The sequence below is a fragment of the Electrona antarctica genome, assembly GCF_951216825.1.
Source record: "Electrona antarctica genome assembly, chromosome: 6".
In the NCBI taxonomy this organism is placed as follows: Eukaryota; Metazoa; Chordata; class Actinopteri; order Myctophiformes; family Myctophidae; genus Electrona; species Electrona antarctica.
Window position 1 is genome coordinate 29,536,560 of NC_136811.1, and position 16,492 is coordinate 29,553,051.

The 16,492-nt window shown below is 41.2% G+C and overlaps 1 protein-coding gene across 1 annotated transcript in view; it reads right to left on the reverse strand.

The window, feature by feature from the left end:
* dgat1b (diacylglycerol O-acyltransferase 1b) overlaps positions 1 to 9,777 on the reverse strand; it is a 40,618-nt gene extending 30,841 nt beyond the window's left edge. Inside the window, exons 1-4 of the mRNA XM_079503273.1 lie at positions 9,425 to 9,777; positions 6,794 to 6,881; positions 1,003 to 1,043; positions 554 to 639 (exon numbers count right to left, since the gene is read on the reverse strand). Coding sequence (XP_079359399.1) covers positions 554 to 639; positions 1,003 to 1,043; positions 6,794 to 6,881; positions 9,425 to 9,681 — 472 coding nt within the window. The 5' untranslated portion in view covers positions 9,682 to 9,777. The remainder of the gene's footprint in view (positions 1 to 553; positions 640 to 1,002; positions 1,044 to 6,793; positions 6,882 to 9,424) is intronic.
* Positions 9,778 to 16,492: the final 6,715 nt, after the last annotated feature.

Consider the following 16,492-nt stretch of genomic DNA (forward strand, 5'->3'; position numbering starts at 1 on the left):
GACTGTCTACAACTACTCAGGTCCTCCTATCTCTTTTCTTACCTCTCACTCCCTCACATTACACCTTCTTTCTATCTTTACCCCCCAAACTCTCTCTCCCTCCCTGTCACCCCCCCCCCCCCCCCCCTCTCTCTCTCTCTGCAGTGTACAGTAACAGTTTGCAGTATGTAGGGCAGGTAATTGTCCCTCAAGAGAGTGAGCTGCAGCAATGCAGACATTCACCGATGGAACAAACAGCAAAAAGAAAACAAGTTTCAATATGAACATCTTAAACCAAGTAGCAATGAGCAATGTGTTGAAATAAGACTGATGGATGCAACTCTTCCAAGAAAGCATAAACCAATATAAAAGTTAACTTATAATACTAACCTAGCAATGTTTTCTTGTGTGCTTCAGGCAAAAATAATGCTTGAATTACAAAACTCTCATTTCAAGTCATGATTTTATAAACTTGTAGGACAGGTGGTTTTTAATCTAAAAAAGTAACCAGTCATCAGAAAATGACTGCTTTCAAATCCCTGTAGCTACGTTTCAAGTGTAATAATGTACTTACCAATTACAAGGCATGCCGCTGGCCAGCTATAGGGGTCCTTCACAAATAAGGAAATAACTTGAATAGGGTCCACAAGGATGCCATATCTAATGAACCACACATTTAAATGATGGATTAAAATGTGACATTACCTTTCATTTACAGTATATACATAATATGTACATAATAATTTACATATAATTTGATGCAATTCTGTAGTATACTTTGAGTTCAATGTGTGATTTTTCTCAACGTCCATGTTGAAGAACTTAATAGATATTCCATGTTTACACAGACATGACATTTTATGATATTTTGTCTTTTCAACTTTCATAAAGCCATGGTTTGATGTGAAGCAATGTACAGTATTTATGTTCATGATCGGACACTCATTTGAACTTGAGAAAGGACAGGCATAAAAACATAAAACTATACCAAAATCCTTTGCAAAAGGTTGTAGCCATACTCACTTTAATAGGTTTTCTAAAAAAAGACGGGAATTGCTCAGCACCTGTAAAACAAAACAAATAGTACAATTACTAGCTGAATAATATTGTGTGCGTGCGTGCGTGCGTGCGTGCGTGCGTGCGTGCGTGCGTGCGTGTGTGCATGTGCAAATGAAAATAGGATTATGAGGAGTTGATAGCTCATAGATAAGCTCAGCAAATACATTCTGCTGCTCATTAAATTTATTCTCTTTTGCAAATGGGAACTGGCCAAGAGGCAGAAACAAAATTACACTTCAATGCTACATCAACATCGTACATGTCAAATTACACAACAGCCAAATAATACATCCATGACATACCTCAAGGAACCTATACAAAGTATACAACAAATCTCCAACAATGGTACACTAACAGTGACCGGGCGCAACATTGTGCACAGAGCAATATACATTTTAAACATGGTAAAAAATATATATATGGGCCTATGCCAATACTAGTACACATCCGAACATGTGCAGGTGTTGGACTGTACATTTAAGATGATCCTTTTGAAACTTCTCAAAGGAACTTTCAAGGCAAATTTTAATCTGAAATGCAGGTCTTTCCACGACCAGGGGCCAAAGAAAGCAAGACACTTTCTCTATCACTTCCCTATCATTTGACTTTCTTATATAGCCCATCTTTCTTTGTCACCACTTTCCCTCTTCTTTTCACCTCTCCCACATGTCCCTGTCATGACATCAGTCTGCATATATATCCCTTTCTCCTTCCTTTACTTGTTTGCCTGCACTCTGCACTACCCCTCCATTCCATTTTGCTAATTTAATTGAATGGAATAAAACATTCCCGTCTCTTCTCCTCTTCGTCTTCCTCCTTCCCCACTCATTCCTTTGCTTCCGCCTCTTCTGCCTTCTTCATCTCTCCCTCTGTCTAAAAGGATTGTAATATCTCATTAATCAACACAAAGCCCCCATGCTGCTAACTGGGGATGGCACAGAAGTTCAGCGGCAACGAGAGAAGCCTCCTGTGATGAACACAACGATCTGTGTTCAAAGCCTGGATTAACAGCAAGCAGCCCTCACTGGTTTTTATCTCCTCTCCTCCCATCCTCTCCCATTCCATCACTTTACTCGGGCATGAGAGAAACTGCAAAAAGATGTCGAGCCTATCTCGCATTGATGCTTTTTGTTTATTTTTAGGTATATTTATGTTGATTTGTTTATTTACTCTACTTGCACACATTTTGTATGCTTTTTAGATTTGGAGACATTTTCACCACACACATTGGATACAATACCATAATCATAATTTTATCTTGAAATTGCTTCTTGAAACAAGACATTTGTGCTGTGTAACAAGTGATCTTTCTTGAGGCCAGAAAAACACACCTGTCAGTTGAGTGACATTTAATTGAAAATATATTTAAATAATGGCACCCTGGAGTTTTTAAGCCTGTTAGGAACATTTAGTGTAACTGCAAAGTCCTGAGTTCAATTCCTGCCTCAAGCTATTCATGTCATCCCTCAATGCTGTCCTGTCCCAGTAAAGAAGAAATTCCCTAGAAATGCTTTGAGTTCAGAGAAGAATGTCTTGCTAAAATTGTCTTTTTTTTGTAGTGCATCTAAGCTGGCACGAAACCAGATCTATCACAGAATCAGACGGGTTGAGGCAACTGAAAAGGAGCAGATAGGAGCGGATATTTATAGAAACGTGGAATAATTTAATTAATTTCATTTTCATTTTCATTCTATTAATCTATGTGGGTGGATAATCTTGCACTGTAACTGCCTTTTCTTGATGATTTCTAAAAAGACAAGGAGAAAGAAACTGGGTAACAGAATTTAACCAATGCTACTCAACTGCAATGGGTGGTTTTGTTTAATTTCACTTTTCTTTGCCTTCATCCACAGTGGCAGTGAAGCACCTCTAATAGTTTTGGTCATATTTTGATTCACTGATCATTATAGTATTTTGTGTTGAAAGGTTGACAATTTCATTATCAACATTAAATTACATAGAATGTGTATAAACCTATGCTTAACTATATACCTCACACATCCTCAGCATCACTGTATTTAATGTTCATCATCAACAGTGTCAATGTACGGTTTTCTTTCTTTCTTTCATTACATTTTTCTTACATTCTCCATCTCACTCACTCTCTTGTCTTGCTCCCTCCCTCTCTGCCATTAAAGCTATAGTGACAAAGCACAACACAAGGTTACTGCCTGCAGGCTGAACAGGCTCTTTTGTTAAACGCTATGGAACGGACCACCTGTTGAAAACACCTGTGATATGTGCCTATTGTTTTCTTTTCTTTTTGAGTGGTGCAACCACTCCAACGAACAGCAATGTCCGTGTCTATGTGTTCACCTATGTGTTCACCTATGTGTTCACCTATGTGACTATGAGCACGAGCACCAATGACTACCAAAAGTGGCGCTGTTGTGCCAGAAACAGAGAGAGAGAGATAGTGCTGCACTGCTGCCTGCTAATGAGAGACAGAGAGAGAGAGAGAGAGAGGGGGGGGGGGGGGGGGGGGGGAGTTGCACCACTCAGTTTACACGGGTGTGATTTTTCTTTAAATCTTTGCTGTTGTGAAAATAAAGTACCAACTTTGTGTTTAATTATTAGATGCACTGCTCGGAAAGGACCAAGAGAGTTAATTTACTTTGCATATCAACACAATGGAGATGTCTGAAAGACGCCTTGAACCAAGGGTTGAAGTTCTAAGCTTTTTTATTGAGAAAGAATCCCCGCATATTTGGTAATTGCTACATTTGCTGCATGTCCATGTATGGTTATCCAGGGTTAGATGAGGTCAGTGTCGTGATCTTCATATATGGAAACGGCCATATTGGTGTGACGTGTCACAAGGCGTGACCATATATGGAGGCGTGACCGACAAACCGACTGACGGGTTTTGCAGGTTTTCATAGTAATCTGCAACCTTTGGTCACAATAAGCTTTATGGACTTTGAAATATATGGTATGGATTGAGTTGATTTAAACTGGGTTTATGCATTGCTCACCAGAATAGGCTTAAGACTGAGGGGTCTGAGACCCTTTCTGAAGTTGGAGAAAGAGTGGAAGGGGGACAGATGCAGATGTATGTATCTTGCATGTTTTATATTTAGTAATTACAGTACATATAGTGTGAACTATCTGCTCACTAATGCAAGTTGGTGTGTTGGTGTGTATGACCACACATGTATCATAAAATACATGTGTGTCAACTAAACATTGGAATTGACTTTACAGGTTAAATCTACTCTGCACCTCCACTTTAGAAACTGTTAGGCTAAATCTAGATTTAAGCATAATACAGTCATCTGCTTGGATCAGTTAGACTAAAAATATGAAATCATAATTATTTTGATCTAATGAATGATCATAAACAGCACTAGATTTATTTTTCTAACACTGTTCGCCGTCTCAAATGTGGTAAACTTTAATGTGTGTAAATCATCACAAGAATGTCTTTTTTATCCTTTTTTCCGACAAGGCTGAAGGTATCATATCTATGATCTCTGCTCTGGTATCAATCACTGATGTACCTTGCCCTTACTGTACAATTTTAAAGGCCAAACACACAAAGCTGTCTTGTTCTGACTAACTACGTTGGATGATCAGATCAGGTGACATCAGGTGACATCTAACGTTTGGAAGATGCTACAAAAACACCCTTTGTGACCCTTACATACAGACAATAGCTGACAATAAACTGTAGTTGGCGCAATTCCGTGAATTAAGAACACCTCTTTCTTTCTTTTCAAATTCTACCCTGACAGCTTGTGTCCTCCCAGCTCGTGAACATCATCTGTTACCTGCTCTGACCCTGGTCTATTTCCCTTGTAATGTTGCGTTCATACAGGCAGATTAAACGATGCAGTCTACCATTCATTGTTAAAGGAAGCCAGTGACATGACATTGCAAAGGCACCGATGCATGTAGCTGCTCTAAACTGGTTCAGTTTAGATATGACATTAGATGGCCACTGTGTGTTGGGTCTCGTGGGCCGTGCCATAGATCTTGTCTTGCATGGCCAGACGATCAGAGATCTCTGCCAACTGATATGTCTGGGGACATCAAAATCCAAAGTAGTTGCTAGAACAACGGGACCCTAACCGATGTGGAGGTCGCAGAGGTCACGTGCACGCATCCGCCTGGGTGACAGCAGAATGCTGGGCACGGCTGCACTAATAACTTTGGGGCAGGCCCGTCTAGAATTAAATGGACAGGTATCAGTCAAAAAGGAGACATCGAAGAGGAAGGATGGATGGAGAAGGATCAACATATGGAATGTCAGAACCGGTTTAGAGCGAGGTCACGTGCACGCATCCGCCTGGGTGACAGCAGACTGCCGGGCGCGGCTGCACTAATAACTTTGGGGCAGGCCTGTCTAGAGTTAAATGGACAGGTATCAGTCAAAAGGGAGACATCGAAGAGGAAGGATGGATGGGGAAGGATCAACATAAGGAATGTCAGAACAGGTCAGCTCCATATATGGAGATCTAAGGGTTTGAGGTTTGAGGTCAGATGTAGAGTTGCTGGCCAATATTGATGACATCAGGGATCTCCATCCCTGATGATGTCACGTGATGTCACGAGGCACAGGGTTACGGGGAGACTAATCAAACAACTGACGACTGACTGACAGGAAATGCACAATTTCATAGTACTGTAAATGCGACCTGCTGTCGAAATAATAATCAATAATCAACCGTATTACAGCCAAGGCCAATAGAAGACATACAAAAGAATTTTGAAGGAAAAAAATACAATAAAAAACAAAATATGAAGGACGGTCTCTAATTATTTCCATCCAGTTTTAGCAATAAAGTTGGTAGAATGGAGTAATATGTTGCTCCACAAACAGTGTTTCACATTCACTAAGGGTTTCAATATTTCAGCCATTTGCAACAGTATGGTGTGTGTGTGTGTGTGTGTGTGTGTGTGTGTGTGTGTGTGTGTGTGTGTGTGTGTTTGCACAGCAAAGCCAAACAACTTGCCAAATACTGCTCTGTTTCGGCTGTATCCTTAAGTGAACATGAAGGGCAGTATTATGCGTGTCTTAAGTACCAGGTCTTATTACTTAACTTAAGACCTGGAGGCGTGATCAATGCCATTTGGCCACTCAGAATAGCCAAATGGCATTGGCCACGCCTCCAGGTCTTAAGTTAAGTCATAAGACCTGGTACTTAAGACACGCATAATACTGCCCGAACTGTCAACCCCGTTATATTTGTTTCCTTGTAAAATTAATTGTAATTTGTGGATTCAAATAAAGAAATTGAAATGTATGTGTGTGTGTGTGTGTGTGTGTGTGTGTGTGTGCGTTGTTCGTATGAGTGAGGTGAGGGTGATGTTGGCTTTAATGCCACTGCAGTAGTAGCCATTTTGTATCCTACATAATTAAATTGACCCTTTGTCAAGTCCCGCCAGTGGTTGTGCCCCTCTTTGCACCCATTGCCTGCTGTTTCTTGGTTGGACAAAAATCCTTTCTCTCCAACCACTACCATTGAAATAACGTGTTTTTTAGTAGTGTGTATTTGGAAGCCTGGGCCATGTACATAAACTGACCACTAGGCCTAACAATAGCTGGCATGACAAAGAGCAAAGCCAAACAACTTGCCAAATACTGCTCTGTTTTGGCTATAGGCAGTTTGTGTGGATGTCACGAGTATCCTTAGGTGCCCATGACAATGTAAATCTCATTATATTTGTTTCCCTGTAAAATGAATTGTAATTTGTGGATTGAAATAAAGAACTAAAATGTGTGTGTGTGTGTGTGTGTGTGTGTGTGTCTTACCAGCATGACCACACACCAGTTGAGAATTCCTCTGTAGTTGCTGAAACCACTGGCTGAGCTCAGCAAGGACTCCCGTGACTGGTGACAGCTGGAGTAAAAGAGAAATGGGTGAGTGGATAAACGGATGTATGACTGATGAATGGATGCACAGAGCTTCCTGCCTACATGTGATGTGACAATCAGAGTGTTGACAAGACAAGACATGTTCACATGAATGAGTATGGACAGTTTTTTGTCTCCACCAGGCCAAAGGCATAGGGAGAGTATATAATATGTTTTGCACTCCGTCCGTTCATCCGTCCATCCGTGTGTGTGTGTGTCTGTCTGTGAACAGCTAATCTCTGGCACCGTTGGCTTGATCGCAGCCACACTCTGCACACACACATCAATCAATCAATCAATCAATCAATCAAAACTTTATTTGTATAGTGTTGTAATCTAAATACTGGACCCTCGTCTGGTTCTGACAGACAGGTAGTGTGTGCAGGCTGGGTGGTGTGTGACAATCCTGTTAAAGTATTCCTTTGGTACGGCGACTGCGGCGGCGGCCGGTGGGTACCCGGGAGAACAAATTAACGAGACACGAGACAGTATCACGCTAAGGTTCACAAAGTTTATTACACAAACAGGAAACATATATAGTGCTGGATCATAATGACGTAACAATAAGATATGAGACAGAAGAACGTGCCTACTGCAGCAAGGCTGACCTTGCTGTCGCCTAGATGTCTCTCGTAGCCTATCTATAAAGTATGCTACAGGACCAGCAGTACACAATACATATCAAGTACACTGTATCTCAAGTTCAAGTACATAGACTAAGATGTACTGTGCATGGGCTTGTATCACAACATATAGCACATTTCATACAGCAAGTGTAACCCAATGTGCTTCAAAGTTTACAAAATAGAAGAAACATTAAAGATGGAGTCCCATGATTTTTTTCCACTCTAAAACATGATCATCAGGTCTTATAGTTATATAAGGATGAAGATTTTTTTTCAAAAAAGTGTACAGTATTTGTTAAAATGTGTTTTTTATGTGGGCACCCCCACCAGTTCATTAAGTATGCCTGGTTTGCCTGGTGGGTGCCACCCACATCACCACCCACTGTGGTGATGGGTGGTGATCCACCTGAACTGAACAGCTGTAGTTGTATGATAAAGGGGGGGGGGGGGGGGGGGGGCTTAGGGGAGGGGCTGATAGTGTGATGTCACTATATTACTGTTTTTTTCATTGGCACGTTTGACTGTCAAGGTTATTAAGGTATGTGTTAAGATTTATTTAAAAAATGTCCGTGGATTCAGAGAGCCGCAGGTTTACAAGTCAGGCTTCTCGGCTGTTCCACGTTATGCCTTTTAGTTTAGCCTTAGGAACTTCTAAAAGACCAGTTCCAGAGGATCTGAGAGCTCTTCCAGGAACATACCCAGGGAGCATTTCAGATAAGTAGGCAGGTGCATTTCCATGAATAGATTTCAAAACCAGCAGAAGGAACAAACAGGAACAAACAGGCAACCAGTGAAGTGACTTTAAAATGGGTGTGATGTGTGCTCTCCATCTGGTCTTAGTGCGCGTGCTGCTGCATTCTGGACTGGTTGTAGCGGGAGCGTACCTATGTTCCCCAGGTTCTATGTTCCCCACCCCACAAAAATGGTTCTTTGTTCCCCACTTAGAATAAACCTAAACCAATATTATCCATCCTGATTGGATAATATTGGCTTCCAAAGTTTTCAGGAGTGGGCCATGCCAAGGAAAAACATCTGGCCTGCATTTTTCAATTCTGCCTTTTCGAGCACCACCAGGAGACCGAAATATGTGACAGTATTTTATATTAGTCCTTCAAATATCAATCCTGGTGGAGACCTGAGCCCCGAGGGGCACTTCTTCTAGTTTATCATCAAAATACTGGGAGCTGCTGCTGGATGACTGAAGGAGGAGATATGTCAATTTGTTGGGGAAACTAGGTAGGCTACTACATATACTTGGGGGATAATTAAATGGTCACTATATTTTGGGGACTAATAACTATTAACTATAGGCAGTATTATATGCAGTACGCGCGCGCGCGCGCACACACACACACACACACACACCTTGTCACCTTCTCGAGTGCCCATTTCGTTGTAGTGCTCTCACTGCCCAAGTCAAGTGCCCATGCAGTCTTCTCAGTCAAGCGGCAATGGTTTAATTAATGCCCAGTTTTCTCCTAAGCCCGCAGTTCAAGTTCACGTGTATTCTTGAGGGACTTTGTATTTATGTTAATTAATTAATTATTTGTGAATGATAAATTGATAGTGCTTTTTTATTTTGTCAAAAATCCTCGAAAACCGCCGTGGATCCCACCGTCGGCACGGCCTGCAGTGCATTGCAAATCGATGACACACCCATCGCAAACTCGCCACAGTAACCTGTCCTGAAATAAACTTTCGCACTGGAAACACAAGGAAAAGGAAACAGCCGCCCCTGGCTCTGGTATGTTTGCACACGTCCTGCACTGCGAATTGATAAATGAGTCTACATTTATTCCACATAAGACATCATAAACGAATGACGAATCGGACAAGTGACAACTTTGACATATGCACCCATTTTACATAGCCAAGAAGAACTAAATATTGCAACTTTTCTCACCACAATCTGTCACTGAGGTGACTGAGCTGATTTTTTCGTCTTTTCTCATTCTTTGTTTTGGCTGATGCACATCCGTTTGGCTGTGTCTCCAGAGCCTTTCTAGTAGTAGTCGCTGCACTTTGACACACCGCGACAGAGTCCCCATTCATCGGCTGCAGAGTAACCCCTCTCCCCGCTGATATGGTAGCCCTTCTCCGGCGACTTATGGGCCCCAGTACTGTGCTCGAATCCCCCATACTGTAAGGAACACTACACATAAAGCTACGTACTTGTTTGTTGGAATTTCACTCTAGCAAATAACTTGCCATACCATTAAATTTAGACGGCTGCATGCCTGTTGCTGCTGTTGCCTGTTGCACAATCGTAGTAAACAAAAGGAAGTAGCTAGTCAGTGTAAAGTCGACAAGTGGACTGTCCGCCCAAATCCCGTACAACGAACAAAGTAGGAGTGTATTATGACGCCGCCTCGACTGCATCATCAACTGTCTGTAGCTTATTGTAACATCTCTGACAGGTTACTCCGGATCCCAATTGTTTTGTATTGAAACAGTCACGGTGGGAAATGAATGGAGTCATATGTCAGATTGCCAACAATTAAGCCATGGGCTCCTTGCAGGCAGGTACATCATTTAAATAGACTATAATAGAACAGCTTGACTTCACTTTTGAAAACATGACACTTTTTAAACATGCCAGAGCAAGTCTATTATTGGGAGCTAATGGGGATTGTATCATGTCATTTGCCCCAGGGCCCCCAGGCACTGTCTATTAGTTACAGTAAAACCTGGCTGATAGAGAGGTGTATCCGCTCACTCTAGTTCTGTGGGCTTATCCAACATGCTGGGATGGTACAGTATAGCTGATCACACTGGCATTGACCCAGCTTTATCAGTCCTGGCTGTCTATAAGGCTGTCTATTAGAGTAATGGGGCTGTCTACTGTTGTCGGGATAAGAGACCTTGAGGAAAGATCATTAGGAAACTGATGACTTGTTTTATTTTAACCGTACTACCAGCCAAACTAATTAATTTTTTAAAATGTTCCCCTGACATTTGGTTTCTACGCTTTAACTCCAAACTCAGCTTTCTATTTATTTTATTTTATGTGTTTGTTTGTGTTTATGTTCTGTCTTTGTTTGCTTGTTTTTGTTTCCCAGGGGAAATTATGGTTTAAGTCCCTTGCAGGCACGTGCAGAGAGGGTGGCTTTTGGGGCTTCGGCCCCTGCCCTTTTGCCTCAAAGTGCCCCTTTCCCTCCCATAAAAAATGGCAGGCTGTAAAAAGAATAAGGGCCGTGGATCATCCATGGCCCTTATCAATATTATATATTTTAATACATTGTAATGAGATTGCTTATTTTACTGTCCAATGACAAACGTGAAACGAGGAACGCAGGCGTTGTGGCCTGGATCAACACAGGTCTCCTCCAGGTCTGTTGAAGATAGGCGCAACAACGCATGAACGCAAGCGTGTAAAAAAAAAAGCTAAACAGAATCCAGGTCTGGTGAGTCGCGGGCGTGTGCACGTAACGAGCACACGCGCAACAAATTCACGGGACCGCGCTCACGTAAATACACTTGCGTTGCATACACTTCTCAGAGCAAAAACGCAGGTCTCATTGAAAATGAATTATAGGCGCGTTTTATCGTCCGTTTGCAAGGCCCTTTAGACATCCAATGTAGGCCCACTACATTTATTTTGTGAAAGAAAATAAAAGACCACCCCCAAAAAGTGGCACGCGCTGTGCACACACACACACACGCCCCCTCAGTGCTCTCTGCACGGCCATGGTCCCTTTTTATTGTACATGATATTGGACTGATATCTGATGACCAGGGAAGGGAGGCAAGTTTATTTGTATAGCACATTAAGCACAAGTCATTTTTTTATCATAATAGGATATTTAAATACAATAAAAATAGTTAAAGAGCTAAGAGAATAGAACATAAGAATAAGCTAAAATAAAAAGTTAACTAAAAGTTACAGTGCAGTGCAAGACATTTCCTCAATAAAATGCAGAGGCAAAGAGAAAAGTCATCAGCTTCAGCGTTATTTAAAAGAACTTGAGAGTTCCTGCAGACCGGCAGTTTTCTGGGAGTTAATTTCTTCCAGATGTGTTGCATAAAAACTGAATGCTGCTTCTCCACATTTAGTTTAGACTGGTGACAGAAAGCAGACCTGTCCCAGATGACCTGAGGTGTATGGTTCATAACAGAACAGAAATGTATTTTTGCACTAAACCGTTCCATGCTTTATAAAGCAACATGAGGAAACCAGGGTGAAGATCTGATAACTGGAGTTATATGAGCCACTTTCTTGGTGTTAGTTAGGACTCGAGCAGCAGCGTTATTCGGCATCAACTGCAGCTGTCTGTTCGATGTTTTAGGCAGGGAGACCTGTAAAAACATTGTTAGAGTATAGTTGCCATTTTTCCAAATCTTGAGTTGTCCTTTAATCCTTGATATAGCCTATTTGTAAGGTGATAATAAGTTGACTTTGTAGTTGTGTTAATTTGGCTGTTGAAATTCAGAGTCCACGACTGCAACAAGATATCTGGTTTGGATTGTGCATGGTTACTGATTGAAACAGAGTAGTGACTTTTAATCGTTCTTCCTTGGCTCCAAAAGGAGTTTTGGGGAGGGTGTGTTGTTGTTGTTATGGAGCTACTTTAACTGCATGGGAGCTTATCAAATATAGATGATCATGGTAGAAATCATTTATGTGGTTCACCAGCAATCCAAAACAGGAATTCTGAGAGAACATCTTACAGATCGTTTTCCCACACTGTAAAACATGATATCTAGAATCCCTATTCCAAAAATAGCAGACATGCAAGCTTGTGAGCTTGTTGTAGATCAGATATTTTAGGCTAAGTTTTTTTGTTTTGTTTTTTGTATAGGGAAAAAAATGAGGGGCCTAATATAGACTCTGGTAAGTAGGCTATTATATAGGGTTTAAGTAGTTACAATTATGGGTTCTTGGCAGGTAACCGTGACAGAGTCACAGTATGTCTCCCCATATCTGAATTCCCAACAGGGTAAAAAAAAACTCTTTTAAGAATATTGGAACTTGTTAGAACTAGAGGATGGGATATCTGCATGCCATCTATGCAGAAATACATAATTCATAATATGTCAACATTTAAAGATTGCATTCTAACCACTAGAGGGTGTTGAAAGTCTCTTTCCGCTATCTTTGAATTAAGACACCTGAGACCGAATATTATTAATTATCTCCAACTTACAGCTGACATTGACTCCCAGATGTGGAGTGATCCTGTAACATCCACTGTGATATGTCAAAATAAAGGTGGAAGACAATGTACCCGTTTTCCTCAGCTCTTGACAAGATGGCAATTAGAGGATTCTGTGGGACGATGAAAAATCTCCAATGAAGAACTAGACAGTAAAATCCTCAGTGTTCATTTTAACTCTTGGTGTACAAATGTAGTTGTGTAGCTGTGTGTACACGATCTACACATACTCTTTCAGAGTTGCCAATGTTGATGAGTCATTATCAACTTTATTGTCAAATCACTGGTTTACAGGTGTAAATTTGAAATTAGTTTTTGCATAAGCTCCATCATTTTGTTTCTTTCCAGAAGAAGAAATAGCAGGCAGGAGGCAGGGAGAGCAAGGAGAAAAATCAAACATACGTTTTTTATTTGTATTCATCTGGAACATTTACATAATTTATCTGTCACTGTTATTTTTTTCATTTTATACTGCTTATCTGTCAATTATATTCTGAAGTTACATGCCTAATAACAGTATTAAAAAAAAATACATAAGCATGTCAATGAAAACCTACACAATCAAGATATACACATACTGTACACATAGCATTAGACTTGCAGATACTATGTACATGAGCTTAATCATAAGGTGAAAGTGGTAACACATTGGTACTTAGTACCACATAGTGGTCGGTACCATATTATGTGCATGATTAGACATAAGATGTAAAAAACAAACAAACACGCAGGGCAGAAACTAAATAACACTCAGGATTCTATATGTGCTGCTCGCTATACTGTAGGTGAGTCAGACCTCTGTCTCTGTTGCGTGCTGAGTCTCCTAATGTTCTGCAGATCAGGTTATTTTTGATAGCAGCTGGCCATTTAAAATTTAGAGAATAAGAGGTTTTTGGCCATTCATTATTCATGCATTCTGTAGGGCCTCAAATCCAAGGCTTTCTACACGCCCTCTCTCTGTCTGAGCCCTGAGAGACAGACAGGAACACAGCACACATATGTAACCTCTATAACTCTCTCTATCTCTCTCTCTCTCTCTCTCTCTCTCTCTCTCTCTCTCTCTCTCTCTCTCTCTCTCTCTCTCTAATGATGTCTAATCCATCCATTCATTCATCCACTGCAACTGTTGGATGACATGAATAAATGTATGTCTCGACCCATTGACTTGTTTTCCTTGCTCCAAATAATAGAACTCAACTTGTGCACGCACAAACCTTGAGATTAGCGTATTTCACCTATTCATGTTATCCAACATTTTCAAGAGGTTACAGTGCTTATATCCAAACTGCAGCAACACTCTGGCACCTGTTCAAGGGCAGGCGCGAGAGAGAGAGAGAAATTGAGAAAGTTTGGATGATAGAGATATGGACAGGGAAAATGAGAGAACAAGATAGAGTGAGAGAAAGAGATGGGTAGAGAGAGATAGATATGGAGACGGATAGAGGGAGAGAGATAGTGTTCGTCCTTGGTTGTAATGAAGCCGCGGAAGGATAGATGACTCACTTTCACCCAGGGTAGAGAAATGCACTCCAACATCACTCAGCTGTGTGTGTGTGTGTGTGTGTGTGTGTGTGTGTGTGTGTGTGTGTGTGTGTGTGTGTGTGTGTGTGTGTGTGTGTGTGTGTGTGTGTGTGTGTGTGTGTGTGTGTGTGTGTGTGTGTGTGTGTGTGTGTGTGTGTGTGTGTGTGTGAAGACTGATGGTGATAGTATTGGATGCTGGCTGGACTGATAAAGGTATAAGTCAGTAGATTGACACTGATAGAGAGCGATATTGTATAAGTGTGTTGTGTGTATACACTGGTGCCTGTTGATAGGTGTCTGTGTGTATATGAGCATGTACTGTGTGTGTGCGTTGCATTCGCGTGCACAATTAGGATGTGTGTGCGTGCGCATGAGAATATGGGTTTGTGTGTGTGTGTGTGTGTGTGTGTGTGTGTACATGCGTAAAGTGACAGATAGGTGCGTCATAGCGCTGTTAGGAGGTTTGGTGCCATGTCAGCACTTCTACAGTTCAGCCAAGGACTCTAAAACACACACTCCATCTGTCTCCACCTTTCTGGAAGGAAAAAAGTGCACTGGAGGCAGAGGGAAAGAAGGAAAATGATGGAGGAATAGATGGAGGACTTTATTTGAATCAGAACCTTGGTTTGCTTTGGACTTGTATCAGATGTCTGTGTTCTCTAAATGTCATTCACAAACTGTCTTCACCTGTCCTCAAATGCTGTCCATTCTGCTCTCCTTCTCTCTATTTTAGCCTAAGCCGGTTATTTATGTCCAGAATAGGGGAATAAAGGGTTCATGTGTTTATCAAATCCCAAGCATTACTGCTATGGGAACTGCAACCCCCCCATATACATACAAGCCAATGCTATGCAATGCAGTCTTTACCCTACCACAGTCATTCTGAACCTCAAGGACCCCAGTTTAATTGGCCATGGAGTTTTTACTTCTTTACCCTAATCTACACTGTAAAATCCTCAGTGTCGGTTCCATTTGTAAACTTGAAGAGTTACAGCCCCATAAGGGTCACCTAACCTAACTATCAATATTATTGAGCTGCAGACCCCCTGGAACCCCCTCAAGGACCCCAGACCCCACGTTGAGAACCATTGCCCTACCACCCACGGAGCTTTCCCTTCCCTGCAGTGACCTGCATGGCTATTGCTCTAACTGACCATGACATCCTGGCTCTCCAATGGTGGCATGACCTTCTTCCTGCCCCAGTGAGGACAGCAGAGTCGAGTATGATTTATGCTTCAATGACAAATAGTTGTGTGCCGTGCCACTCAACAAAATAATCTGTGTTCATCTACAAATGCCATTTCCAAACTTTCTCAGGTCAAGGAGGCTGTGACAGTGACATAGAAGGTGACACAAATTTTACCTGAACAACCTTTTTCTATTTCTGTTGAAAATGCATTATTTTTGTTGAGTGATGCGTCACACAACACTTGGTCGTCAAAGCGTAACTCCAACTTTACCCTCAGTCATAAGCCAAAACCTTGGAGCCTAATCTCTCTTCAAGAAACACTCTTCCCCGAATGAAATGTCATTCTGAAAATGCTTCTGGCTGTTCTTCAAAATAATCTTTTATGTCTTTAGTACTTCTCTATCAATCTGCTCTACATGTGATCATTGAATGGAGCAATATTTGCGTCTTCCATAAATCTGTTGTCGGTCCTCTGGCTTTGACCCTTGAACTTGTTTGTTGTGATGTAGGCATTCCAGGTGCTTTTAAGCATATTCTCCTTATTATTGGTCGCTGTGGATAAGGCTACTACATAAAAAGGGAACCTCACAATATTTCTGTTGTTAAATATGTTTTCTTAAATAAATTGTATATTGTAGACAATTGTATTGCCTGCCTCCACATGAGACAAACCAAACAGCAGGTGGACTTTAATGCCTCCTGAAATAGGTCATTTTCTTTTACTTGTGTGCATGCGTATGAAGCAGACCGTGTTTGATACTTGGCCTTGGGAAATGTCATTCACTCCTGTCCTGAGTGTTGATGTGGTAGGAAAATGATTTTATATGGGAAAGAATGAAGAGACATTTTATGCAGTGTTTTATGTCCTGCACCACCTTTCTCCATTTTACTATGAAGTGGGTGAGCTGAGCCACCTTTCCTAAAATAATTTCACTATGTTTCACTGGAGAGTTTCAGTGTCACCTCATAGTGTATGCTGTTTGCTCTGTGCAAAGAAGACCTTTCTAAGGCAAACGCAGCGTAGCACCATATTGTGCTATCAAGTGGAAACCTTGTATATCCAAAACCGTCCCTTTTTTTTTAATAATTATTCTAAAAACATTTTAAA